At 45.0% G+C, this 27,579-nt stretch overlaps 1 protein-coding gene across 8 annotated transcripts in view; it reads left to right on the top strand.

Annotated features, from left to right (window-relative positions):
* The window catches only part of LOC121575032 (inositol 1,4,5-trisphosphate receptor type 1), a 145,767-nt gene that overhangs the window by 83,790 nt on the left and 34,398 nt on the right, over positions 1 to 27,579 (top strand). For 4 of the 8 annotated variants that reach the window (XM_041887810.1, XM_041887809.1, XM_041887806.1 and 1 more), the window contains 10 exons: positions 5,487 to 5,676; positions 5,970 to 6,235; positions 8,954 to 9,154; positions 9,530 to 9,640; positions 9,809 to 9,904; positions 10,007 to 10,144; positions 10,630 to 10,728; positions 11,330 to 11,522; positions 18,274 to 18,396; positions 27,130 to 27,305. In XM_041887810.1, coding sequence (XP_041743744.1) covers positions 5,487 to 5,676; positions 5,970 to 6,235; positions 8,954 to 9,154; positions 9,530 to 9,640; positions 9,809 to 9,904; positions 10,007 to 10,144; positions 10,630 to 10,728; positions 11,330 to 11,522; positions 18,274 to 18,396; positions 27,130 to 27,305 — 1,593 coding nt within the window. Of the gene's footprint in view, positions 1 to 5,486; positions 5,677 to 5,969; positions 6,236 to 8,953; positions 9,155 to 9,529; positions 9,641 to 9,808; positions 9,905 to 10,006; positions 10,145 to 10,629; positions 10,729 to 11,329; positions 11,565 to 18,273; positions 18,397 to 27,129; positions 27,306 to 27,579 lie in introns of all 8 variants that reach the window. The other 4 variants (XM_041887807.1, XM_041887803.1, XM_041887802.1 and 1 more) reach the window with 2 other exon arrangements.

The raw sequence follows: 27,579 nt of genomic DNA, 5'->3' as shown, positions 1-27,579 counted from the left end.
ATGAACATCTGAATGATTCAGAGGAGAACTGGGTGAAAGTGTTGTGGTCAGATGAGACCAGAATCGAGCTCTTTGGCATTAACTCAACTCGCCGTGTTTGGAGAAGGAGGAATGCTGCCTATGACCCCAAGAACACCATCCCCGCCGTCAAACATGGAGGTGGAAACATTATGCTTTGGGGGTGTTTTTCTGCTAAGGGGACAGGACAACTTCACCGCATCAAAGGGACGATGGACGGGGCCATGTACCATCAAATCTTGGGTGAGAACCTCCTTCCCTCAGCCAGGGCATTGAAAATGGGTCGTGGATGGGTATTCCAGCATGACAATGCCCCAAAACACACGGCCAAGGCAACAAAGGAGTGGCTCAAGAAGAAGCACATTAAGGTCCTGGAGTGGCCTAGCCAGTCTCCAGCCCTTAATCCCATAGAAAATCTGTGGAGGGAGCTGAAGGTTTGAGTTGCCAAACGTCAGCCTCGAAACCTTAATGACTTGGAGAAGATCTGCAAAGAGGAGTGGAACAAAATCCCTCCTGAGATGTGTGCAGACCTGGTGGCCAACTACAAGAAACGTCTGACCTCTGTGATTGCCAACAAGGGTTTTGCCACCAAGTACTAAGTCATGTTTTGCAGAGGGGTCAAATACTTATTTCCCTCATTAAAATGCAAATCAATTTATAACATTTTTGACATGCTTTTTTCTGGATTTTGTTGTTGTTATTCTGTCTCTCACTGTTCAAATAAACCTGCCATTAAAATTATAGACTGATAATTTCTTTGTCAGTGGGCAAACGTACAAAATCAGCAGGGGATCAAATAGTTTTTTCCCTCACTGTAGATTATAAATCTGTTCCAGAGAATTGGAAACTGATAGCCAGTACAAGTCAGCAAACCGCATGCTTTCTTATTTCTACCTTTTTGTTGTTTATTGGAAAGTTATTTTAAAGGGGGACAAACTACAGTACTTCGATTAACTTAATTGTAACTTTCAGTGTGTACTCTCAGGTCTTAGCTACTGGTGGACCTCTGTGAGTACTATTGAATGCATGCACAGTTTTTCTACTCACCTTCCTCTGATCTCCACTCCACCCCACTCCCCTCCCACCCCCTCCCACTTCCCTCTCACCCGCCTGCCTCTGGTCTCCCCTCCTCCCCTCTCACCCCTCTCTCTCACCATCCTGCCTTTGGTCTCTTCTCCTCTCCTCCTCTCCCCTCCTCCCCTCCCACCCCCTTCCTCTTCCCTCTCACCCGCCTGCCTCTGGTCTTTTGTTTTGGTTATATTATTACTGAAGTACTTGATGCTGAATGTCCTGAAAGCCACCTTCATTTGAGTTGACAAACTTCCTGTGATTGCTGTGTACCTGGCTGTGATTGCTGTGTACCTGGCTGTAGTTGTTGTGTACCTGGCTGTGATTGCTGTGTACCTGGCTGTGATTGCTGTGTACCTGGCTGTGATTGCTGTGTACCTGGCTGTGATTGCTGTGTACCTGGCTGTGATTGTTGTGTACCTGGCTGTGATTGCTGTGTACCTGGCTATGTTTTCTGTGTGAATGTGTGTACAGTGCAGCCTGCCCTGCGCGGTAACAGTAGAGTTGTGCCCCTGGGGCAGAGAGCAGATGGTGTGAATTCAGGTGAGCACAGGGACACACTCCAGGTTATTTCCTTGGCAGGGGGCTGAGAGCTGAAGGTTATGTAACAGAGCTGCAGAGAGAGAGCCTCTGGCTGCATAGGAAGGAGGGAGGGAGGGACGTACGGAGATGTGGTCAAACTGCCAACAAACGGAACAACAAACATACTAGACCTTTAAGCTGTTTACCTTGTATTTGTTAAATTGGAAACATACACACAGTGGGGGAAAAAAATATTTAGTCAGCCACCAATTGTGCAAGTTCTCCCACTTAAAAAGATGAGAGAGGCCTGTAATTTTCATCATAGGTACACGTCAACTATGACAGACAAAATGAGAAAAAAAATCCAGAAAATCCCATTGTAGGATTTTTACATTTACATTTACATTTTAGTCATTTAGCAGACGCTCTTATCCAGAGCGACTTACAGGAGCAATTAGGGTTAAGTGCCTTGCTCAAGGGCACATTTACGTCATTTAGCAGACGCTCTTATCCAGAGCGACTACAAATTGGTGCATTCACCCTATAGCCAGTGGGATAACCACTTTACAATTATACTTTTTTTTTTTTTTTTTGGGGGGTAGAAGGATTACTTTATCCTATCCCAGGTGTTCCTTAAAGAGGTGGGGTTTCAAATGTCTCCGGAAGGTGGTGAGTGACTCCGCTGTCCTGGCGTCGTGAGGGAGCTTGTTCCACCATTGGGGTGCCAGAGCAGCGAACAGCTTTGACTGGGCTGAGCGGGAACTATGCTTCCGCAGAGGAAGGGAGCCAGCAGGCCAGAGGTGGATGAACGCAATGCCCTCGCCTGGGTGTAGGGACTGATCAGAGCCTGAAGGTACGGAGGTGCCGTTCCCCTCACTGCTCCATAGGCAAGCACCATGGTCTTGTAACGGATGCGAGCTTCAACTGGAAGCCAGTGGAGTGTGCGGAGGAGGGGGGTGACGTGAGAGAACTTGGGAAGGTTGAACACCAGACGGGCTGCGGCATTCTGGATGAGTTGTAGGGGTTTAATGGCACAGGCAGGGAGCCCAGCCAACAGCGAGTTGCAGTAATCCAGACGGGAGATGACAAGTGCCTGGATTAGGACCTGTGCCGCTTCCTGTGTAAGGCAGGGTCGTACTCTCCGAATGTTGTAGAGCATGAACCTGCAGGATCGGGTCACCGCCTTGATGTTGGCGGAGAACGACAGGGTGTTGTCCAGGGTCACGCCAAGGCTCTTCGCACTCTGGGAGGAGGACACAACGGAGTTGTCAACCGTGATGGCGAGATCATGGAACGGGCAGTCCTTCCCCGGGAGGAAGAGCAGCTCCGTCTTGCCAGGGTTCAGCTTGAGGTGGTGATCCGTCATCCATACTGATATGTCGGCCAGACATGCAGAGATGCGATTCGCCACCTGGTTATCAGAAGGGGGAAAGGAGAAGATTAGTTGTGTATCGTCAGCGTAGCAATGATAGGAGAGGCCATGTGAGGATATGACAGAGCCAAGTGACTTGGTGTATAGGGAGAAAAGGAGAGGGCCTAGAACTGAGCCCTGGGGGACACCAGTGGTGAGAGCACGTGGTGCGGAGACAGCTTCTCGCCACGCCACTTGGTAGGAGCGACCGGTCAGGTAGGGACGCAATCCAGGAGTGAGCCGCGCCGGAGATGCCCAGCTCGGAGAGGGTGGAGAGGAGGATCTGATGGTTCACTGTATCAAAGGCAGCAGACAGGTCTAGAAGGACAAGAGCAGAGGAGAGAGAGTTAGCTTTAGCAGTGCGGAGAGCCTCCGTGACACAGAGAAGAGCAGTCTCAGTTGAATGACCAGTCCTGAAACCTGACTGGTTTGGATCAAGAAGGTCATTCTGAGAGAGATAGCAAGAGAGTTGGCTAAAGACGGCACGCTCAATAGTTTTGGAAAGAAAAGAAAGAAGGGATACTGGTCTGTAGTTGTTGACATCAGTGGGATCGAGTGTTGGTTTTTTGAGAAGGGGTGCAACTCTCGCTCTCTTGAAGACGGAAGGGACATGGCCAGCGGTCAAGGATTAGTTGATCAGCGAGGTGAGGTAGGGGAGAAGGTCACCGGAGATGGTCTGGAGAAGAGAGGAGGGGATGGGGTCAAGCGGGCAGGTTGTTGGGCGGCCTGCAGTCACTAGTCGCAAGATTTTATCTGGAGAGAGAGGGGAGAAAGAAGTCAAAGCATAGGGTAGGGCAGTGTGAGCAGGACCAGCAGTGTCATTAGACTTAACAAACGAGGATCGGATGTCGTCAACCTTCTTTTCAACACAGACTTTAATGAATTTATTTGCAAATTATGGTGGAAAATAAGTATTTGGTCAATAACAAAAGTTTCTCAATACTTTGTTATATACCCTTTGTTAGCAATGACACAGGTCAAACGTTTTCTGTAAGTCTTCACAAGGATTTCACACACTGTTGCTGGTATTTTGGCCCATTCCTCCATGCAGATCTCCTCTAGAGCAGTGATGTTTTGGGGCTGTCGCTGGGCAACACAGACTTTCAACTCCCTCCAAATATTTTCTATGGGGTTGAGATCTGGAGACTGGCTAGGCCACTCCAGGACCTTGAAATGCTTCTTACGAAGCCACTCCTTCGTTGCCCGGGCGGTGTGTTTGGGATCATTGTCATGCTGAAAGACCCAGCCACGTTTCATCTTCAATGCCCTTGCTGATGGAAGGAGGTTTTCACTCAAAATCTCACGATACATGGCCCCATTCATTCTTTCCTTTACACGGATCAGTCGTCCTGGTGCCTTTGCAGAAAAACAGCCCCAAAGCATGATGTTTCCACCCCCATGCTTCACAGTAGGTATGGTGTTCTTTGGATGCAACTCAGCATTCTTTGTCCTCCAAACACGACGAGTTGAGTTTTTACCAAAAAGTTCTATTTTGGTTTCATCTGACCATATGACATTCTCCCAATCCTCTTCTGGATCATCCAAATGCACTCTAGCAAACTTCAGACAGGCCTGGACATGTACTGGCTTAAGCAGGGGGACACGTCTGGCACTGCATGATTTGAGTCCCTGGCGGCGTAGTGTGTTACTGATGGTAGGCTTTGTTACTTTGGTCCCAGCTCTCTGCAGGTCATTCACTAGGTCCCCCCGTGTGGTTCTGGGATTTTTGCTCACCGTTCTTGTGATCATTTTGACCCCACGGGGTGAGATCTTGCGTGGAGCCCCAGATTGAGGGAGATTATCAGTGGTCTTGTATGTCTTCCATTTCCTAATAATTGCTCCCACAGTTGATTTCTTCAAACCAAGCTGCTTACCTATTGCAGATTCAGTCTTCCCAGCCTGGTGCAGGTCTACAATTTTGTTTCTGGTGTCCTTTGAAAGCTCTTTGGTCTTGGCCATAGTGGAGTTTGGAGTGTGACTGTTTGAGGTTGTGGACAGGTGTCTTTTATACTGATAACAAGTTCAAACAGGTGCCATTAATACAGGTAACGAGTGGAGGACAGAGGAGCCTCTTAAAGAAGAAGTTACAGGTCTGTGAGAGCCGGAAATCTTACTTGTTTGTAGGTGACCAAATACTTATTTTCCACCATAATTTGCAAATAAATTCATAAAAAATCCTACAATGTGATTTTCTGGAGAAAAAAATTCTCAATTTGTCTGTCATAGTTGACGTGTACCTATGATGAAAATTACAGGCCTCTCTCATCTTTTTAAGTGGGAGAACTTGCACAATTGGTGGCTGACTAAATACTTTTTTTCCCCACTGTATGTAGATGATCTGACAACATTATCATTAATACGTCACTATGAATCCCTCTAGCTACCAATTCCCTTATTAACACAGAATGAAATGAAGCAAAACCTCCTAACTCTGCAACATTTACTTGTTCTTCTTGACCATGTCCAGAAATCCTTCTTCATGCGTCTGACGGGGGAAAACAAGTCAGAGATGTTCTTCAAGGTGTTCTATGAGAGGATGAAGCTGGCCCAGCAGGAGATCAAGGCCACTGTGACCGTCAACACCAGCGACCTGGGCAGCAAGAAGAAGGACGAGGAGCCCCCAGACAAGGACACGCCCGCCGCTAAAGGAAAGAAAGGTCAGGGGTCAGGGTAACAGGCCTGGTTTGAACAACATCCTGGTCCTGTCAAGTGAGACAGTCAATACGGTGAATTTACTACACTCAGAAGATATCATAAATCAGTCATTCACAAATACATACAGTTGTTTGACACTGCAGTGTAAGTTGGGGCCCGATGATGAAGTTCAAGGTCTGTGACAGCTCCAGCTCTGCTCCTGTGTACACACTGTACAGTGAGACTCTGCCCTATGTTTCTCTGGTGTCCCCTTTGTTGTGAGTGTCTCTTATTCCTCACATTCTTATTTTACCAGGGAAGGTGGTGGCTACGGTGCCGGTTAGTGTGGTGACGGAGGAGGTCAAGGAGCAGCTGGTGGAAGCGTCCACGGTCACTAAGAAGGCGTTCACCACGTACCGCCGTGAGGCCGAGGCCGAGGAGCACCTGGCCGCCGCCGAGGGTCAGGGCCCCGCCAGCACGCCTGACGACCAAGAGGGGGAGATGAGCGTCATTATTACCATCATGCAGCCCATCCTGCGCCTAATGCAGCTGCTGTGTGAGAACCACAACAGGGAGCTGCAGGTTGGTCAGCCACACCACCAGGGGGCACTACTGTGGTTTACATTACACCAGTTAGTTATAAAGGGGGGCTGCAATGGTTGCCCAGGCCCTATGGCACACTTTCAGTTTCAGTATTGGTACATTTTCATCAACAGATCTTTATACAGAAATGAAACCAGATGGTGAAAATAGACATTATTTGTTGGAACAACGTGATGCAACTGTTTCCGTATCTGATAGCGCTCAGTCTGGTTTCACTATGAGGACGAGTGTGGTTGTGTTTGGAAATGGGGAGGTTCAATATCTCAGACAGACAGTGAACTTCCCCTACTAACATACTCTGTGGAGTAAGGTCAAGGCTCCACATCATTGACAGATAGCTGGATTCTGAATCACAATGGCTCATCATCAGTCTTGTGCATGTGGCCTGGATGGATTGATCCTGAGCCAAACACAGCGGGCTAAGCTAATCATGGTTTAATCTCATTGACATGTTTAGACACACGAGTTAAAGATGCGTCTCATCACTAAATAATCCAGCCATTGAATTAAACTCTAATAAAATTCAATTTGATTCGTCACATGCTTCGTAAACAACCAGTGGTGTGTATTCATGGATGTCAAGGAAAGCCAGGCTTCCCAAAAGAATTGACAAAAAAATATGTATCTTTCGTTTTTTTTATTTGTTTCATTATTTTCCTTCAATTCGCAAGAGGCTGAATGTATCTCACAGGAGAAAGCATCCGTGAGCGAAACAGCGCCCCTCTGTCTCTCTATGTGTAGGCCATCTATCTGATGCTGTCTGGTCCAAACGAGTATGACATTGTTGCTGCCCATAGCATTGAAGGCAAGGGAAGCCAGCGAGCAGTTGGCCTCCCTTGATAATATATATTTTTTTTAATAGCCAATCATCGTTGAGCTAAACTGAGCAAGCTCAACTGTGAATGGTCCTGGCGCACCAAAAAAAGTGTCAAGGGAAGCCAGCTTTGATTTTGGCGTCACTCCTATCAAATCCCATTGAGAGCATACGTCATTGACAGAAAAACGTGAATTGTTGCATCTCGTTGTGTTGTTGTCCTCCAGTGGCTAGCTAGCTAGCTAAAATGGTCTCTTTCCTAAATTAGCCATGGATGGAGATAAGGATTTGGACTTAATTCTACGTACTGGCCAATGATTATAACGGTGATTCTGATCCAACGATTAATTCATACATTGTTGTGCCCCTGGCCTGAGAGGATGGAAGTTCAATATGTAGCTAAATGTAGAAGGCTAATGTTAACTAGCTAAAGTTGCCCATGAATGGAAGTTAGGCGAGCAAGCATTTTAGACAGGTAGCCTAGGACAACAACAAAAAATAAAAGCGTGTACTGTATGACAGCGTGATAGACCGGTTTGTCAACATGAAAGAGAGGAGGATGGCATTGGCAAGTAGGGTGAGTCAACATGTTTTTCTACTTGCACGAACGCGCATGCACAAACACAGAAATCAGAACCATAGACAGCCACATCATATTTAGCTTATGTTGATTGGACTAAATCGTTTTTGGTATTTTTTAGTTGTCACTGTATTAGACTAAGCAAAGGTGATTTGATGATGTTGAGGATGAAATGGTGCTGGAATAGTGGAGGCAGCTCCTGTTTTCTTTGAGACTTGCAGTAACTCTCTGTGATTTTAAATCAATAGTTGTTTAGTGGTCCGAAAACGTGGGAAACATTAACTTGCCTGACCATGCTGTATGTCATGTAACTGTCTGTTACTGTACATGAAATATGCGTTGTGTACTTCACTGGACTGAGGTTGCTATCTGGTTTTGTGATAAAACAAAGGTGTGGTTGAATTTATTCTGCCACTGTGTTCTTATTGTCTCTGCCTTTAGGCCTATATATCAAGGTCGCAAGGCGTATTAATTAACAGGTTATAGAGCAAACAATGCAATTATCACAACACATAGGTTGAATTATGGCCTTTTGGGGGGAGGGGGGCTTGGTTTCCCCAGTGATTTTACCCACGCACTGCTACTGTAAACAACAGGTGTAGACTAACAGTGAAATGCTTACTTACGGGCCCTAATAAAAGTAATAATAAATACACGTTGACTAACGATAACTTGGCTATATACACAGAGTACCAGTACCGAGTCAATGTGCAGGGGTACGAGGTAATTGAGGTGGATATGATAATAAACAGTAGCAGCAGCATATGTGATGAGTCAAAGTTAGTGCAAAAAGGCTCAATGCATATAGTCCGGGTAGCTATTTGGTTAACTATTTAACTAACTATTTAGCAGTCTTATGGCTTGGGGGTAGAAGCTGTTCAGGGTCCTGTTGGTTCCAGACTTGGTGCATCGGTACCGCTTGCCGTGCGGAAGCAGAGAGGACAGTCTATGACTTGGGTGGCTGGACTCTTTGAAAATGTTTAGGGCCTTCCTCTGACACCGCCTGGTATAGAGGTCCTGGATGGCAGGGAGCTCGGCCCCAGTGATGTACTGGGCTATACGCAAATGCACCGCCTCTTAGGCAGAGGGCAGCTATAACAGGCAGCCTTTTTAACATAGCATATTGATAATTTATATTTTCTGATAATATTATACTCAAAGCTAGTACCTTTTAGGTTTTCAGTGGAATAACCCCATTTGTTCATAGAGGGATCTAAGGTTATTGTTCATATTGCCAAAGTCTAGAATGAATGTATGAATTAGTGTGTCTCTAACTTAAAAGTTGTGTCTCTTTCCGCTCCAGAACTTCCTGAGGTGTCAGAACAACAAGAACAACTATAACCTGGTGTGTGAGACGCTGCAGTTCCTGGACTGTATCTGTGGCAGCACCACGGGAGGCCTGGGGCTGCTGGGACTCTACATCAATGAGAAGAACGTAGGCCTCATCAACCAGACAGTAGAGAGCCTCACAGAGTACTGCCAGGGACCCTGCCATGAGAACCAGGTGGGCACACACACTCACACCTCCTGCTACCTAGATCAAAAGCATTGTTTTATATGTGCACATGCAGTATCATGAAACGTTGAAGTCAAATTACCCAGTGTTTGCGTCTAATTGATATCTCTATTTCAGTAATTGCAGGGTTGTTCTTATTTGGCAGTGCTTTAATTAAGCTTTTAAATTCTCTTTACATGCCCAGATAGGTCCCAGTACACAGCTCCATACAAAAAAAGGCGTTCCTTGAATGGCTTTTTCTTGCAGGTTCATGTCAGACTAAACAATATAATAATAATATTGTTTTCCGGTTAATCTGGATATATTTTGACTCAATCGTAAATACAACGTCAAAAGTTTCCTGTATGTCTGTTTCTCTGTCAGAACTGCATCGCCACTCATGAATGCAACGGTATCGACATCATCATCGCTCTAATCCTCAACGACATCAACCCCCTGGGCAAGAAGAGGATGGACCTGGTGCTGGAGCTCAAGGTTGTCTTGGTTTAGTAGTCATGTTGCACGCTGTGTGTATTCCTTTCTTATCCCTTTGTTCTGTCTTGATTTCAATGCATTTTTGAACCACCAGCACTCATGACATCCTGAATGTTATTCATCCTCCTGATGTTCTGTATCCCTTGCCCCTCTCTCTCTCTGTTCCAGAATAACGCCTCTAAGCTCCTCTTGGCCATCATGGAGAGTCGCCACGACAGCGAGAATGCAGAGAGGATACTGTACAACATGAGGCCTAAAGAACTGGTGAGTGCCATGTATTGGTAGTCAGGTATACCTGCAGCACGGCATGGCACAGAGGATATTGTTAAGGGGAAGTTATCTGACGGTCTGGTTTGTGACGTGCAGGTGGAGGTGATAAAGAAGGCCTACATGCAGGGGGAGGTGGAGCCGGAGGAGCCTGCTGAGGAAGATGAAGATGGTGAGGAAGAGCATGCGGCCTCTCCACGAAACGTGGGCCACAACATCTACATCCTGGCTCATCAGGTACTGTAGACCACTGCATGTAACTTTACACCTCTTGTAACAGCTCCTATACAACCTATAGGCATATTACATCAGAGCTCTTCCCCTAGACTGTGTCTATTCAAGTAGTTATGTGGATGAACAACAGACAGTTTCAGTTATGTAAATAAAAATGTTGATCCCAAGGCATGATACCCAGCATGCTAGTGTGTGAAAAACTGAACAGTCCACATCCTGTACAGACAAAGACAAACAGCGGCATGTACTGTCAGACACGTCTGGTGTCAGTGTCAGTTCCCTGTCCCCACAGGCAGCTAGAGAAACTCCCAGACCACACCTAACACGTTTCATGCCACATGTCAGATACAATGAGGAAAATAGACACAAACATTTTTTTGTTGGTGACTTAGAAAACCCTGATTGTAAATTTTGACCAATGACAGTACAATAAAAATTCACAAGGATAATGTGATACATCACCTGACGGCATTGGTGCATTCATACAGTTGGCCCGCCACAACAAGGAGCTGCAGGGCATGTTGAAGACCTATGGGGAGGGGGATGATGCCCTGGAGTTCTATGCCAAGCACACAGCTCAAATTGAGGTCAGTCATTTTACCCATGATTCAGGAGAGTCCGCCATTGTGGTTCATTTTTTCCAATCTGTTTTCACCATGTAGTTTTCCGTTTTATTACCCCTGTATTAACTTTGGTGGATTGCAACATGTATTTTGGCAATATGTTTGGACTTTTCCTTACCCTAGCCATGTGACAGTCATATTGTTTTTCTTGGCCCGCTTTCTTGGCCTGCTGTCAGTATTTTGTTTTGTTAGTGTATGAAAATTACAAGCATCCTTGGCATGTTTGCATGTGTTCCACTGTGAGCTCAGGAAAGGGAAAGAATGCTTTCTGTTGAGAATGCACAAAACTTCAAACAAGGAAGAGCTTATCAAATGAGTGTGTAAGGTGTTGTACTGTGCTTTTATACACAAACAATTGCCCTCCTTACTCCTCTTCAAGTATAAAACAGTCTATTATAGCCAGATCATGTTTTAGACAGTTTTCCAAGGTGAAGAATAGGCACCGACATGCCACTATCTAACCATAAAGTTTGGGGCCTACCCAGTCCAGGGCCTAGAGTTGCCGTCCCCCCCTGAGAGAGAGGGTCTGTGACGGGCAGCACTGGCTGCATGTGGTTGTGTCCAGATTGTGCGGCTGGATCGCACCATGGAGCAGATAGTCTTCCCCGTGCCCAACATCTGTGAGTTCCTCACCAACGAGTCCAAGCTGCGGGTGTACTACACCACGGAGCGTGACGAGCAGGGCAGCAAGATCAACGACTTCTTCCTGCGCTCCGAGGACCTCTTCAACGAGATGAACTGGCAGAAGAAGCTGCGAGGTACTCAAGAGCCAACCACTGGTAACGCAAACACGGTTCCCTGTGCGTCCCTCTCCCTACCTCTCTATACTAGGTACCTGCTTTACATGCCCTCACCCCTCCCTGACCCCTCAGGGCCCCTCAGGAGACTCCCCAGGCTGGGTCAGGTCCTCCATGTGTGGGCCAGAGACCCACCCTGAACCCTGGAGGGAAGGAAGGCAGGGGAGAGGGCATGCAAAGGTTATACGTTAAATTAGAGTACATAACATAAGGTGGATAAATGTTAAGATATTTACAGTGTAAGGTTGCAGGGCTCCAGACTAACATTTTCCCCTGGTGGCACTGGTCCCACTAACTTTTTCAGTTGGTGGCACTAGTCCATCATTTGGTGGCACCCAAAAACACATTTCTGCAGCGTCCCACAATAGAATACAATTTGAGTCATCATCTTATACAGTATCTTATATCATCTTATATAATCTAATTATAAAGTCATTCACAATGCTTTATTAAGAAGTGTAATAGACTACTGAGATGGTATTTAATTAATACATTGTTACATCTAACCTCCCTTTTTTTAATAAAAAAAAGAGTAATAATTATTCCATGGGGAGAGAAAAATGTGCAGTATTTTAGCTAATCTAATGCTATTTTACACATTTTGCCACGAGGCTGATAGAAAATGTTGCTGTTTTACAGCTCAGGGATTCTTGAAAGATGGGACAGTCAACTTTTTGTCCACAAATATTTGTCTTAATATTAACAAAATGTGAACTATATATTTTGATACAACAAAGTATCAGCTATCACACCATGTAAAGGAACAACCACTTAATTTTTTTAAACATTTTCATAAAATGCAACTAACTGGATTTATGTCTACTCTGTCAGACACCATAAAAGGCATTTCATTTTTTAAATTATTGTCCAACTAGTGTTTAATGGCCTTGATTGTTTAATTCTAACATTAGATTATTCAAATATGAAATACAAATCTCCAAACCTCTTTTTTGTTTTGTTTAATAGCACTATTAAATGCTCCAGGGCTAATTTCATTAGCATTTTGGCATGTTTTTCTAGATTTAGAACATAAAACAACATTTATAAAGCAAACATTATCCCTTAGTACTAGCACAGCAAATACTTAAGTTGTTTAAGCATACTGTATGTTGCAGAACAGTGATTTAAATATTTTTTCAGTATATTAACAAAGAATTGACTACATCAGTGACGGAGTTGACAAACCACTGACAGAGTTGACAACAGATACTCATAACAGACACAGTGCGTGCAACTCAATATTAGGAAGGTGTTCTTAATGTTTTGTTCACTCAGTGTATCTTGATAAGTATTCAACCCCCTGAGTCAATACATGTTAGAATCACCTTTGGCAGCGATTACAGCTGTGAGTCTTTCTCGGTCTAAGAGCTTTGCACACCTGGATTGTACAATATTCTTTAAAAAATTATTCAAGCTCTGTCAAGATTTTTCAAGCAGATTTTAAGTCAAACTGTAACCAAGCCACTCGGGTACATTCAATGTCGTCTTGGTAAGCAACTCCAGTGTATATTTGGCCTTGTGTTTTAGGTTATTGTCCTGCTGAAAGGTGAATTTGTCTCCCAGTGACTGTTGGAAAGCTGACTGAACCAAGTTTTCCTCTAGGATTTTGCCTGTGCTTAGCTCTATTCCGTTTTTTCTATCCTAAAAAAACTACCTAATCCTTGCCGATGACAAGCATGCCAAAAACATGATGCAGCCACCACCATGCTTGAAAATATGAAGAGTGGTACTCAGCGACATGTTGTGTTGGATTTGCCCCTAACATAACGCTTTGAATTCAGGACAAAAGGTTAATTTCTTTGCCACGTTCTTTTGCAGTATTTATTTAGTGCAGTGGTCACCAACCGGTATTCCTAGTCGATAACCAAACATTTCTGTAAAACACCCAACGATAAAGCCTTGTTTCACGCTGTTGGCAGTGGGTGCACTTGATTTTGCAGCCCTAGTGCCGGGAAGGCAAAGTGTTCCCATTTTGAACCATTTCATGTGTCTGAAGGTAGAACTCCGCCTACCCAACAGGCCCAGACAGCAAAACAAGTGCACTTGTAAGCCTACCACTGGCCAATCAGATAGCTCTGATCACTGTGTCTGCACCGTTTCCTCACGCCATTGACTGTAAAAAGAAGCCTCTAATGCACAGCAAAGTTGATACTGTGAGATTTAACAACTTTTTAAACCATGTCTAAAGAGAAAATTAACGAATACAGCAAAGAGCTGCTGTTTTTATGAGTAAGTTCATGTTTAAGTTGTTATTCATGACTGTCAACACTTTGTTCAACACTTTTGTAAGCCATAAAATTCGCATTCTCCCTACTTCCACTCACGCTACAACCAGCACTGCAGCAGCAATGAATGAGTATAGCAAAGTGCTTTGATAAGCTTGTGTTATTATTATTAGCGGCTTGTGTCTTTTTAATATCTAGGAATATTCTCTGGTCATAGGAATAACAACATGAATTGGTGCATAATGCAGAAATAATGCAGTCCGACTTAAGTTTCGCCACCTGCTGGAAGACTGTCCCCTTTTCTCAGTGGAGGGAGGGAGAGAGGAGGGACGGTGAGTCGGGTGAGAGGCAGCCTCACCGCTGCTCCCTTCCTCCCCTCAGACTGACCATCAGAAGCAGGCCATAAGTCCAGTAAAAAATAAATAAGCAAATGTGTATGCTCTCTCAACTGTGCATCACAAGTAATACAACAAATTACCTATTACCAGTATGATCATATACCGAACATGTTGAAATATAATTTAAAAAATGGTCTGAGAAGAACAACATTGGCAGGGCAATTCAAGCTTAGCCAATATGCAGTTATAACGTATTGGGCCTATTGCTTACTGCACAAACCTCATTGCAACATAACTGTTTTTAACTGGTTAATGTTGCATAGGCATATGTTTTTTTAAAGTCATGTTTTGAGCGGTAGATCTCGGCTTGCATTTTGACACAATAGTGATCTTGATTCAGAAAAGGTTGGTGACCACTGCTTTAGTGCCTTATTGCAAACAGAATGCATGTTTTGGAATATTTGTATTCTGTACAGGCTTCCTTCTTTTCACTCTGTCATTTATGTTAGTATTGTGGAGTAACTACAATGTTGTTGATACATCCTCAGTTATCTCCTATCACAGCCATTAAACTCTGTTTTAAAATCACCATTGCCCTTAAGGTGAAATCCCTGAGCAGTTTCCTTCCTCTCCGGCAACTGAGTTAGGAATGGCACTTGTATCTTTTGTAGTGAGTGGGTGTATTGACACACCATCCAAAGTGTAATTAATAACTTCACCATGCTCAAAGGGATATGCAATGTTTATTTTCTATTTATTTTTACTAATCTACCAGTAGGAGGTGCCCTTATTTGCAAACCATTGGGAAAAACTCCCATGTCTTTTTTTGTATCTGTTCTTGAAATTCACTGCTCAAATGAGGGACCTTACAGATAATTGTATGTGTGGGGTACGGAGATGGGGTAATAATGTTTGCAATAATGTTATTATTGCAAACAGAGTGAGTCCTTGCAAGTTATTATGTGACTTGTTAAGCACATTTTTACTTCTGAACTTATTTAGGCTTGCCATAACAAAAGGAACACTTATTGACTCAAGACATTTCAGCTTTGTTTTTTATTAATTTGTAAATATTTCTCAAAACATAATTCCACTTTGACATTATGGGGTATTGTGTGTAAATCAGTGACACAAAATCTAAATTTAATTCATTTTAAATTCAGGCTGTAACACAACACAACTTTCTGAAGGCACTGTATTTCTGTTCATTACAAGCATTTGTAAAATATGGAAAATGATACATTTGAAAATCCCCAATAAAAACATAACCATTCTATCAGATCTTTCAGCACTCTGACGGAGTTGACGTTTTACGGAGTTGACAAAATTGCATTGTTTTCCTTAGTTGATTTATTACTCTAAAACCAAATTAAATGTTACATATGTGAACCAAAATTAATATTCTATCAGGCAGATAGAGTTGACAGTTTATGCTTGTAACCATGGTGATTCCAATATTGTTTGTTTAAATCTATCAAAAGTAGAGAACTTTACAGACCATGAGTGGTATTGTTGCACTACATGTAATGAGGACATGAATAAGGGGTCCTTATGGTATAACTGACCCTGACGGAGTTGACCAAATATCCGGAAGCATCTTTTAGGAATTACAGTTTTGAGATAAATATTATTTAAAGTCACAGAGGGCTATTGCAAGAAACTGCATGAGATCATTTTTCAGTTAATATCCATTATTATCAGTTTTTTTCATTTTAAACACTTTTTGGGATATTTTTTTATTAGGATCCTTTGCTCCTGACAAAGGAATTTCCAGGCATAGCAGTGACATGGAAATGAATAATATTGAAAGTATTTAGAAAATTCCCAAAACCAAACATTTCCCCTATAAAATTCCCCAAAATGTACATTTTAAGCTCAAATAATGCAACAAAATCCAGATTTTTTTTACTATCAAAATAAAGTTTCCTTGCTGGACAAGGATTGTCCCAACTTTCAAGAATCTCTGAGCTAATTTCCTGCTATTGTACACATTTTGCAAAAGGCTGAGAGAAGATTGTGCAATTTCTTTCATGGCTTAAGATATGTTCATATGCTGTCCCCAACCCCCAAAAATGGGGTCCGCTCCGCCTTGTGGGGGCTGCAGGGATGTGCGCTACGCCAGTAACACACACACACACACACAAATAATCACGTGGGATATATTCTGATTGTTTACTACACTGAGTACATGTAGGAAAGGAGGGAGAGTATAGATAGCTAGAAGAGAGGCTGAGCTTCTCTGAGAACAGTGGGTGATCCTCTCCCAGGGTGTAATGAGATTGGAGGTCAGTCTGAGTGGGTCTCTTCCAGAGAGAGTCAGTCCAGGATCCAGCAGACAGTCAGTACAGGAGCAGTCCATACTCCCTTCAGACACAACTGCTGGCCACAGGCTCACAAGGGTTGAGGCAGGAGAGACTGAGAGAGAGCAGAAAGTTCCCTGACATGAGCCATCTATAGGACTGCTCCCTGGTGGAGGACATGACCAGATTAGGACTAACTACTGATGAGTGGGATCCAGACGCCATGAGGGAGACTGGGGAGAGAGTGATTCAAGAGAGCTAGAGAGGAAAGGAGTTTCTGAGGAGGTAGAGGATAAGACGCTTTGAAAATAAGATGATGTCTCTCAGAATCTGTTTGCAAACACTAAGCCTATGAGGAAGAGTCATTATCTGATGAAGCATTGTCCTACAGTAGTAACTCATGGTGCGATTGTTGATGCCCTCATCCCCAAGTCTACCCACCCAACGTACCCATGTTGCACATTCAGTAGGGCGTCTCCCTATTGATGCCTAGCACCTGATCCCTTCACCCCCCTTCAGGCTGCGGTCGCTGTATGACTGCACCCTTTGTTTCCTCAGTGGGAGTGTGTTTCTGCCTGTCTGTCCCTCTGTGAGCCCTGTACTGCAAGAGGGGACTGCACTCTAACACACGTGACGCACATGTCTTATCTGAATGAATCAGCAGCACAGCGACTGATCAGCCATGTTGTTTCGTTGATGCATGAGTGCGGTGGCTGTTGTTTATAAAAGTCCCCACCATTAGTTCCTCTTTTCAAATGAAAAAGCTGCCTCCAAAATAGCAGTGACCCTCTCTGAACAATGGCCATGTGGGCAGTAGGCGAGGAGAGTGTGGCTTATGTTAACCGGGGAGGGGGTTGACGGTCGAGATTCCGAATTGAAGTTCAAATCCCCAGGGCTGGACAGTACTGAACACACTCCAAAAATTAATGTACACCAAATAAGCATGCTAATTGGCTTTGCACCCTTTTGATATTTAGGTGAAGTTTTTGCTTTGCTGTGTGTATTTCACCCTTACGCAATTTAATAAACTGACTGTGAACCCTAACCTGGATGTAATTCTAGTTTAATGCAGAATTAACCCTCAATTTGGAAACGTCTAAAGACATTAAAATGGAAACACTGCTCTGGTGTGAAAATTGATTAACTTATGTATCTATTGTAACTATGTAGTACTATTATCATCAACCTTTTATTATTAGAATCAACTGTGTAGTGCTAGGGCAAAAAACTAAATGTGCAGCCATTGGGGTCCCCAGTACCAAGTTTGGGAAACACTGCCCTACTGTGTATCATGCTTCAGCTGGCACAAACAAGGCAAAAACTTCAGTCATTTCCTGCATCAGTTGCAGGATAGTCATAACACGTGCCACTGGGGTGTATTATTTGCTGGAAGGAAAAACAGTGATAAGTGAATCGCCCAATCACCCATGATGTTTGGGTACCAGCTAGCAATAACCTTACTACAACTAACCAATTGATACAAAATTGTCACTCCTTCCCCCCTTTCAAAAATGTCATAATTTACATAACTCAAGCCCCTGGTGGTACAGTGTATGTCTTTGAGATTTAGCTCTAGATGCAATTGTGAGTGTGTTTGGTAAGAACCTCTGCATTGTGCATAAGTGGAAAATCCTCCAATTAATGCTCTGTCGAATGTGTTTACATGTGCAATATATACTGTATGTGTATGTGCATCTCCTGTGAATCCTGTCTAAGTTTGTGAGTGCAGCAGTATTGTGGTGGTGGTGTAGTTGTAGTAGTGAATGCACTGTGTGGTTGTCTGGTGTAGAAGTGATACTGTTGACTGTGTATTGACTGTGTGTGTTGGCACTCCTCGTCCCCTCTCCAGCCCAGCCCATTCTATACTGGTGCTCTCGCAACATGTCCTTCTGGAGCAGCATCTCATTCAACCTGGCCGTGCTCATGAACCTGCTGGTAGCCTTCTTCTACCCTCTGGAAGGAATCCGCAGAGGTCAGTGAGTTCTCTCCTCCGTCCTCCCCATCCTCAATCATCTGAGTAATTTGCAGGGTGTCTGTGCCAATCAATGGCTGATCTCTGTATGTGTAGCTACAGGTTCTCTGTTTATTCTACATGTGTGACTGTTACAAAACAGGATATTTGAACGAATGATACACACAGACCATTTAAAGCAAGGGGAACTGCATTACAATGCATGTTACACACAACCACAAGCTGTTTGGGAAGGTGAATGGAGCGTAAACTGGTTCATCCCTTTTTAAAAACAGTTTTCTGAAGGTCTTGTGACTCCACTTTGCCGTACTTTATATTTCAACAGTGGTTTACAATGCACATGCTTATTTAGACATTTAGTGACTTGATGCCTACTGTGCCAAAGCGATTTAGAGTTGTTAAATGGGAGTGACCAGTGTGTTGCTATCAGGGGCGTCTCTAGCCTTTTGGGGGCCCTAAGCGAGATTTGATTGGAGGCCCCCACCACTAACCGGGCAAAAAGAAAACTTGTAGCCCTCCTCTTGACGGCAGAGAAAATAAATGTATGTTTTAAAGCACGGGTTATGCACACCAACATATTATGCAATAATTAAGAGTAGGCAAACTGATCGTGTCATGTGAAAATTATAGAAAACGTTTTACCATTGCAACATTTGATGTAGGCCTACAATCACATTCACTGTGGTTGTCTGAAGTGTGCTATAGAGTTCATAGCTGGCGATGCCTCATCACGATGGGTTATTTCCCATCATTTGCTATAATGTCAATGAGTGTCATCACAATCTTTCCTTTGCGGTACATAAAAAAAAAAAAAAATGTTTTATTGTCACACACACCGGATAGGTACAGTGAAATATGTTGTTTTACAGGGTCAGCCATAGTAGTACAGCGCCCCTGGAGCAAATTGGGGTTAAGTGCCTTGCTCAAGAGCACATCGACAGATTTTTCACCTTGTTGGCTCGGCCATTCGAACCAGCAACCTTTCGGTTAGTGGCCCAACGCTCTAACAGCTAGGCTACCTGCCGCCTAGTACCTCAAACTGTTGTGATTACCAGCTGAGAAACTTTTATGAGTTGATTGTACTCCTGGCTCAGAGTTTGTCTGGGCAGTGTCTTAAGATCATCCTAAAACCTACTCTGAGCTGGCAGTTCATTTAGTCTTAAAATGGGTTTTAGCAGGATTCCTAGGATCTTTTCTGAGATGCTTTGTGCATATGGGCCCTGACCTGATTATTGATACAGGGTTTGAGCTTAAGTTAACACACACACACACACACTTAATGAACCTGTCACCAGATTCCTGTCTTCACGTTGACACTGATGAGCCTTTAGTCAGGATCCACTGCCATGTATCTGTCTCTATTGTTGGTGAGTTGGGCTGTGTGTGTGTACTGTGTGTGCCTCCATGTGGTCTGGTTACCCTGAGCCTGGCAGGAATCATTACGCCTAGAACGCAGACTGCAGTGTTTGGTCTACCCTAAAAAGTGACACCTAACCAATAAGGCCTGGGGTGGGTCCCTCTCAACTCTTAGATAATTCCCAACAGTCTCTCTCGTCAAATAATGAACGTCCGATAAGCAGCAACAAAGCAGAAGAAATGAGAATGTGCTTGAAAATCTATATATCTGTGGACATAAAGAAAAATATGAATACACAATACAAGTAATACTCATTCTCTCTCTCTCTCTCTCTCCCTATCTCTCTATCTCTCTATCTATCTATCTATCTATCTATCTATCTATCTATCTATCTATCTATCTATCTATCTATCTATCTATCGTGAAGGAAAAAAGTATTTGATCCAATCCCCTGTATTTGATCCAATCCCCTGCTGAGTTTGTACGTTTGCCCACTGACAAAGAAATGATCAGTCCATAATTTTAATGGTAGGTTTATTTGAACAGTGAGAGACAGAATAACAACAACAAAATCCAGAAAAACGCATGTTATAAATTGATTTGCATTTTAATGAGGGAAATAAGTATTTGACCCCCTCTCAATCAGAAAGATTTCTGGCTCCCAGGTGTCTTTTATACAGGTAACGAGCTGAGATTAGGAGCACACTCTTAAAGGGAGTGCTCCTAATCTCAGCTTGTTACCTGTATAAAAGACACCTGTCCACAGAAGCAATCAATCAAACTCTCCACCATGGCCAAGACCAAAGAGCTCTCCAAGGATGTCAGGGACAAGATTGTAGACCTACACAAGGCTGGAATGGGCTACAAGACCATCGCCAAGCAGCTTGGTGAGAAGGTGACAACAGTTGGTGCGATTATTCGCAAATGGAAGAAACACAAAAGAACTATCAATCTCCCTCGGCCTGGGGCTCCATGCAAGATCTCACCTCGTGGCGTTGCAGTGATCATGAGAACGGTGAGGAATCAGCCCAGAACTACACGGGAGGATCTTGTCAATGATCTCAAGGCAGCTGGGACCATAATCACCAAGAAAGCAATTGGTAACACACTACGCCGTGAAGGACTGAAATCCTGCAGCGCCCGCAATGTCCCCCTGCTCAAAAAAGCACATATACAGGCCCGTCTGAAGTTTGCCAATAAACATCTGAATGATTCAGAGGAGAACTGGGTGAAAGTGTTGTGGTCAGATGAGACCAAAATCGAGCTCTTTGGCATCAACTCAACTCGCCGTGTTTGGAGGAGGAGGAATGCTGCCTATGACCCCAAGAACACCATCCCTACCGTCAAACATGGAGGTGGAAACATTATGCTTTGGGGGTGTTTTTCTGCTAAGGGGACAGGACAACTTTACCGCATCAAAGGGACGATGGACGGGGCCATGTACCGTCAAATCTTGGGTGAGAACCGCCTTCCCTCAGCCAGGGCATTGAAAATGGGTCGTGGATGGGTATTCCAGCATGACAATGACCCAAAACACACGGCCAAGGCAACAAAGGAGTGGCTCAAGAAGAAGCACATTAAGGTCCTGGAGTGGCCTAGGCAGTCTCCAGACCTTAATCCCATAGAAAATCTGTGGAGGGAGCTGAAGGTTTGAGTTGCCAAACGTCAGCCTCAAAACCTTAATGACTTGGAGAAGATCTGCAAAGAAGAGTGGAACAAAATCCCTCCTGAGATGTGTGCAAACCTGGTGGACAACTACAAGAAACGTCTGACCTCTGTGATTGCCAAAAAGGGTTTTGCCACCAAGTACTAAGTCATGTTTTGCAGAGGGGTCAAATTCTTATTTCCTTCATTAAAATGCAAATCAATTTATAACATTTTTGACATGCGTTTTTCTGGATTTTTTTGTTGTTATTCAGTCTCTCACCATTCAAATAAACCTACCATTAAAATTATAGACTGATCATGTCTTTGTCAGTGGGCAAACGTACAAAATCAGAAGGGGATCAAATACTTTTTTCCCTCACTGTATATGCCTGAGAGCAGTGTTAGTCTGTGGTGATGTGTAAACCACAACCCCAGTCATTAAGGCCTCTATTGTTGCAGAGAGAAGACCCACATTGTGACTCACATAAACTTTACATTGTTCTGTCTAACTGGGGTCAAGCAGCGCAGTCCCTTTTGTTTTGAATTTCCTCAGAGAGAGAGGGAGGGAAAAAAACGCTAGAATACTTTCATGTGGTTTACAGTGTCAAAGAACTTCAGAGAGCGTAGCATCAGACTGTAGGGCTACGCTGAGGTCACGTCCGCTGGTGTGCGATGGGGGAAATTATGTCAGCTTAACGATGTAGCCATCCATCATATGCATAAAACCTTGGCTTGCGTATCATTATTGCTCTGTAGTAAATCTTAAACGCACATACAACTGATTGGTCCATACTAATGTCTGTCTGGATGTATGCCAGCTCTAATGCTGCTCGTTGTTAATGTTCAATCCAGCTGCTGGTAAAAGAGAAGTCTCATTTCAGTGTCCTTTCTAAGTATTGCGTGGAAGTGTGACATTAAGACAATAAACAAAGCTTTTATTGAAATACATTTTTGAGAGCAGGAGAAATGCATGTGAAGACTTGTGCTTACAGTATGCAGGTCTAGAGATAGGTAAACAATAAGTAGGAATAATAGGATTAGATAGGAGTGAGACATGACACCTGTGATACTGTATGTCTCTGAGAGGTGGTTTCTCTAAAGGTGCTGTGAGTTAACAGAAGTGAGCCTAGCCGTCATTCCTGGGCTTGGCTGTGGAGTCCAGCTCCCTGGCGGGCTGTCAGCCGGCGGACCTGGGATCACTCCCAGACCATCCCTCATGAATTTCTCAGGAGCCAGGTGTATTTTTAGCTGCCCCAGTTATGTAACATGCACCTGTCATGTGATCTCTGCACGGAGAGGAGAAGAGGGGGCGAAACTGGCCTCTGGCTGGGGCCTAGAATTGAATACAGCAAAACCGACTAAATTGTTTTCATCTTAACACACATACACGCATGCACGCACACTGTTAGAGCCGATTTGGGCATATTTTGTATAAAAGACTGAACATACTGAGCTCCATGTACATTTGTGTAAATATATTAAATATTAATGTATATGATGAAATATTAGGTACTGTGATGTCACGAGAGGCTGTGTCCTGGAGGGACGTTACATCCCCCTGAGGTGGCTGCAAACCCAGACAGCTATGGCTCCATCTGCTGGTATGGTCGGGAACTCCACCCCTCTATGGCCAATCTTCCCACGCAGCTGAAACAAATGAGGAGCTGATGAGCTGAAGGTTTGGGAAGGGAAGAGACACAGTCTCCAACCTGGGCTCTCTGGAGGACAAGAGTGCTGCACGTCCACTTCCATGAGGAATATAAGGATTTGGAGATACTTACCTTTGGGAAATACTCACCTTTGGATATATGCACCTGTGGAAATACGTGAGAGACATTTGGAAGGACTTTTTGCTGGGTTGGCCACTAGCTGCAACGTGGACTACAGTAAGGCTGGGGAAAAGTTATCTGAGCGAGTGAGAATTATGACTTTGGATGTGGAAGAGACATCCCTGAACTGTTAACCCTTAAAGAGCCACAAGAGAACAGAATTTTGTTATATTTTCGTTAATTTCCCAAGACCTATAATAAAATCCTTGTTTTGTTTGAACCTTGTCTCCTTGCACTACTTGAGCAATCCCGCTGAAAGCTGTGTAGCCTCTCGTGACGTCACAGATGGTGGTGAATACGGGTACGCTCAAGCGTTAATAGTGCATGTCAGAGGAGGATACCGAAGGTTTGATCACCCAGTTTTCCAAGTTGGCCGTAGGCTCCCCGCCGACTGAAATGGAGGACATATTGAAAGCCCTTGTTGCTGGCCAGCAAGCCCAGATGCAAGCAAACGTGGCTCTCTTGGAGGAGCAAAAGAAAGCCAACCTTCTGAAGGCAGAGGAATTGCAGTTGCAGAGACAGAGGGTGGTCCAAAATACCCGCCCAATAAAGGCAAGTGACTTTATATCTAAGATGGGAGCTACCGATGACATTGAGGCATACCTGCATGCATTTGAGGCCACGGCCACTAGGGAAGCCTGGCCCAAGCAACAGTGGGTTGGTCTGTTAGCCCCCCTTTCTAACCGGGGAATCGCTGAATGCTGTCCGGGACCTGGGCCCTGACCAGGTTACTGACTATGATGCCCTGAAGTCTGAGATCCTCAGCAGATATGGACTCACAAAGTTTGGTATGGCCCAGCGCTTTCACAGTTGGACCTTCCAACCAGACCAACCTCCTCGGGCGCAGATGCATGAACTTGTCCGAATCGCAAGGAAATGGCTGGATCCGCAGAGGAATCCAGCAGCGGCGGTGGTGGAGGCCGTTGTGGTGGATCGTTACCTACGCGCCCCTGCCTTATGAGGCAAAACGGTTCATCAGTCAACAGGCCTTGACCACGGCTGATCTGACCGTGGAAGCTGTGGAAAAGTACCAGGCCACCGCGGAGATGCTGAATGCTTCCCGAAAAGACCCCAGGAGTGCGGCCCCACCACAAATGGGAAGAACCCGTCCAAAGGACCCCAAGGTCTCGAACCCAGCCACGTCAGGACTTATCCCGGCTCCAGGGGGAGCCAGAAACCAGGCGGGTCCAAGAAGAGTACACCAGGAGGGGGAAACTCGACAGTGTTACCGGTGTGGGGGAGATGGGACATATCTCCTGGCAGTGTGGGAAACCAGCCGATGAACCTATGCCCACTGCGGAGTCCTCCAGCTCAGCACCCACACACCGTTTTGCCTCGCTCTTGGGAGTCGTAGATGGCGGCCCAGATCGACCCCCCACCTGCCCGGTAACTGTGAATCACCATGATGTGGAGGCCTTACTGGATTCTGGTAGCCGGGCCATCCTGGTGCGTAAGGATTTGGTGGGCCCAACGTGTCTGACCCCCGGGGAAAGTCCTCCCAGTTTCCTGTGTCCATGGGGACACCAGAGAATACCCCATTACTGAACTTACAATGACCAGCACACGGGGAACCATACACACGACGGCGGGGGGTGGTTGATTCCCCTCCCCGTCCCTGTCCTAATTGGACGAGACTGCCCAGCCTTTTACCCACTCTGGAGAGAGTCTCAGGAGAGGATAACCCGAGTACCTCGGAAACGGAGAGGCAAGACTCATCCTGGGAAGGCTCCGGTGCAATCCTCCGAATTACTCACTCCCGCCCGGGCTTTGATAGGGATGGCAGGTGCCCAGACCGACACAGAGACGGAGCTACAGAATCTGGACAAAGAACTGTCTGGTCTGAAGGGGACCGCTGAGAGGTATCGTTTGTTAAAGCAACAGGTAGACATGAAGACAGAAGAGTTAGATATCCTCCAGGCTAAACTCCAACAGAGCTCCTTCCATAAGCAACAGGAGGAGCTGGAGAGGCTGCGCAGGACCATCGAGGAGTGTGAGGAGACCCTGCGCAGTAGTAAGGAGGTCCAGAAGAAGGCAGAGGAGAAGTACAAGGTGTTGGAGAACAAGATGAAGAATGCGGAGGCAGAGAGAGAGAAGGAACTGAAAGCTGCTCAACAGAAGCTAAACTCTGCTAAAACCAAGGCTGATGCGTTCAGTAAGAAACTCAAGGAGAGACAACAGGAGGCTGAGTCCCTGGTCCTAGAGTTGGAGGAGTTGAAGAGAGAGCAGTCTGGCAAGCACCACGGCAATGCGGACGCCCTCTCCCGGCGTGATGCCTTCTTCGCTGCCTTTACCCCGACGAGGACGTCGGTCCCGAGGAGGGGGATGTGTGATGTCACGAGAGGCTGTGTCCTGGAGGGACGTTACATCCCCCTGAGGTGGCTGCAAACCCAGACAGCTATGGCTCCATCTGCTGGTATGGTCGGGAACTCCACCCCTCTATGGCCAATCTTCCCACGCAGCTGAAACAAATGAGGAGCTGATGAGCTGAAGGTTTGGGAAGGGAAGAGACACAGTCTCCAACCTGGGCTCTCTGGAGGACAAGAGTGCTGCACGTCCACTTCCATGAGGAATATAAGGATTTGGAGATACTTACCTTTGGGAAATACTCACCTTTGGATATATGCACCTGTGGAAATACGTGAGAGACATTTGGAAGGACTTTTTGCTGGGTTGGCCACTAGCTGCAACGTGGACTACAGTAAGGCTGGGGAAAAGTTATCTGAGCGAGTGAGAATTATGACTTTGGATGTGGAAGAGACATCCCTGAACTGTTAACCCTTAAAGAGCCACAAGAGAACAGAATTTTGTTATATTTTCGTTAATTTCCCAAGACCTATAATAAAATCCTTGTTTTGTTTGAACCTTGTCTCCTTGCACTACTTGAGCAATCCCGCTGAAAGCTGTGTAGCCTCTCGTGACGTCACAGTACGTACCTTTATGATTTATTTACCGGATTGAGATATATTCATTTGTTATTAGTGTAACTCAGTTTTTGGCCCCCCCTCTTGCCCATTCATTGTACTGTGTTAATTGTGTTAGTATAAAGGCAGGAATTGGGCCTTCGGGGGGAGGAGTCCTTGCTAGATGCGGGAGCGGTATAGTTTTTTGACCATATAGACATACAGAAATACAGACAGACAGGTCATATTATATTATGTATTTGCATTTCAAGTAATCTCTGCTTTAAGTTGATTGGAGAATACCTTTTTGTTAGATAAGAAGAATAAACATTTTTTGTTGCACTATATCCCTGGATCTCATTGAATGTTTGGCCGTTTGGAAACGTTGAGTGTGGACTGTATGCGTCCGAAACAACCCGCTTCAGGCTAGGGCAGTGGCTATGGTAAAGAGGAAAGGAAGCCACTACACACACAGTTATCCGACTGACTTTGTCCTTGTGTTGCACAGACATAGCTGGGACTTAGCCACCAAGTTTGTAACAGGTAAGCTCATGTTAAAGCTTCACTGAGCCACAACATTCTGATGTGTCACACTTTAACCTCTGTTGTAACTGGTAGTATTGTGAAGTTCTAGAGCTCTGCCTCGTCTCCCTGGGGAGATATTTTGCCTGAGCATGTCCAACAGGTGAAACTACTGCAGAGGGATGTCCCGCACTGGAGGCCTAGAACAGATTGTTTGCTTGTTAATACAATCCAATGCGTTGCCATCTATCATTACAGCAGTTGGATGAGCCGACGCTTGTAGTGTTGGCTGCTTTTGTCTTTTGATTCAACATTCAATGTAAACAGATCTTTAACTGTATCTACAGTAGGCCTAAGTGTCACTGTATGAATATTCCATGTAGGCATCTTGCATGTACAACACTATCCACGCCCCATTTCGACCTTTTAACCCCACTTCTCTCCTCTCACCTCTCTCCTCTCCCCCTCCTTCTTCCAGGTACCCTGGATGGTCACCTGTCAGCCCTGCTGTGGATCGCCATGCTGGTGTCCCTGGCCATCGTCATCATCTTGCCCCAGCCCCACGGCGTCCGGGTCCTCATCGCCTCCACCATCCTCCGCCTCATCTTCTCTGTGGGCCTGGAGCCCACCCTCTTCCTGCTAGGGGCCTTTAACGTGAGTGTGTCTGCAAGTGTGTGTGTGTGTGAGTGCCTCTGTGACTGGGAAGGTTTGTGGTCACATGGTCCTGTCACAGTAGCTCCTGTGCCCTCAAACGCCCTATCCAGTGTCCTGGCCTGACCCACATGTGAGGTGAAGTGTGTAGTGCGTCACTGTGGGATTCCACAGAGCTGTGGCACTCTTGCGTCAACCAGACCAACAGAACACTCACTGCACCTACCCGGTGTATGTGACATGTATTTATTTATTTATTTTTAAGAGTAAAAACCTG

The sequence above is a fragment of the Coregonus clupeaformis genome, chromosome 10 (genome assembly GCF_020615455.1).
Source record: "Coregonus clupeaformis isolate EN_2021a chromosome 10, ASM2061545v1, whole genome shotgun sequence".
Lineage (NCBI taxonomy): Eukaryota > Metazoa > Chordata > Actinopteri > Salmoniformes > Salmonidae > Coregonus > Coregonus clupeaformis.
This window is presented reverse-complemented; position numbering and strand designations above follow the sequence as displayed.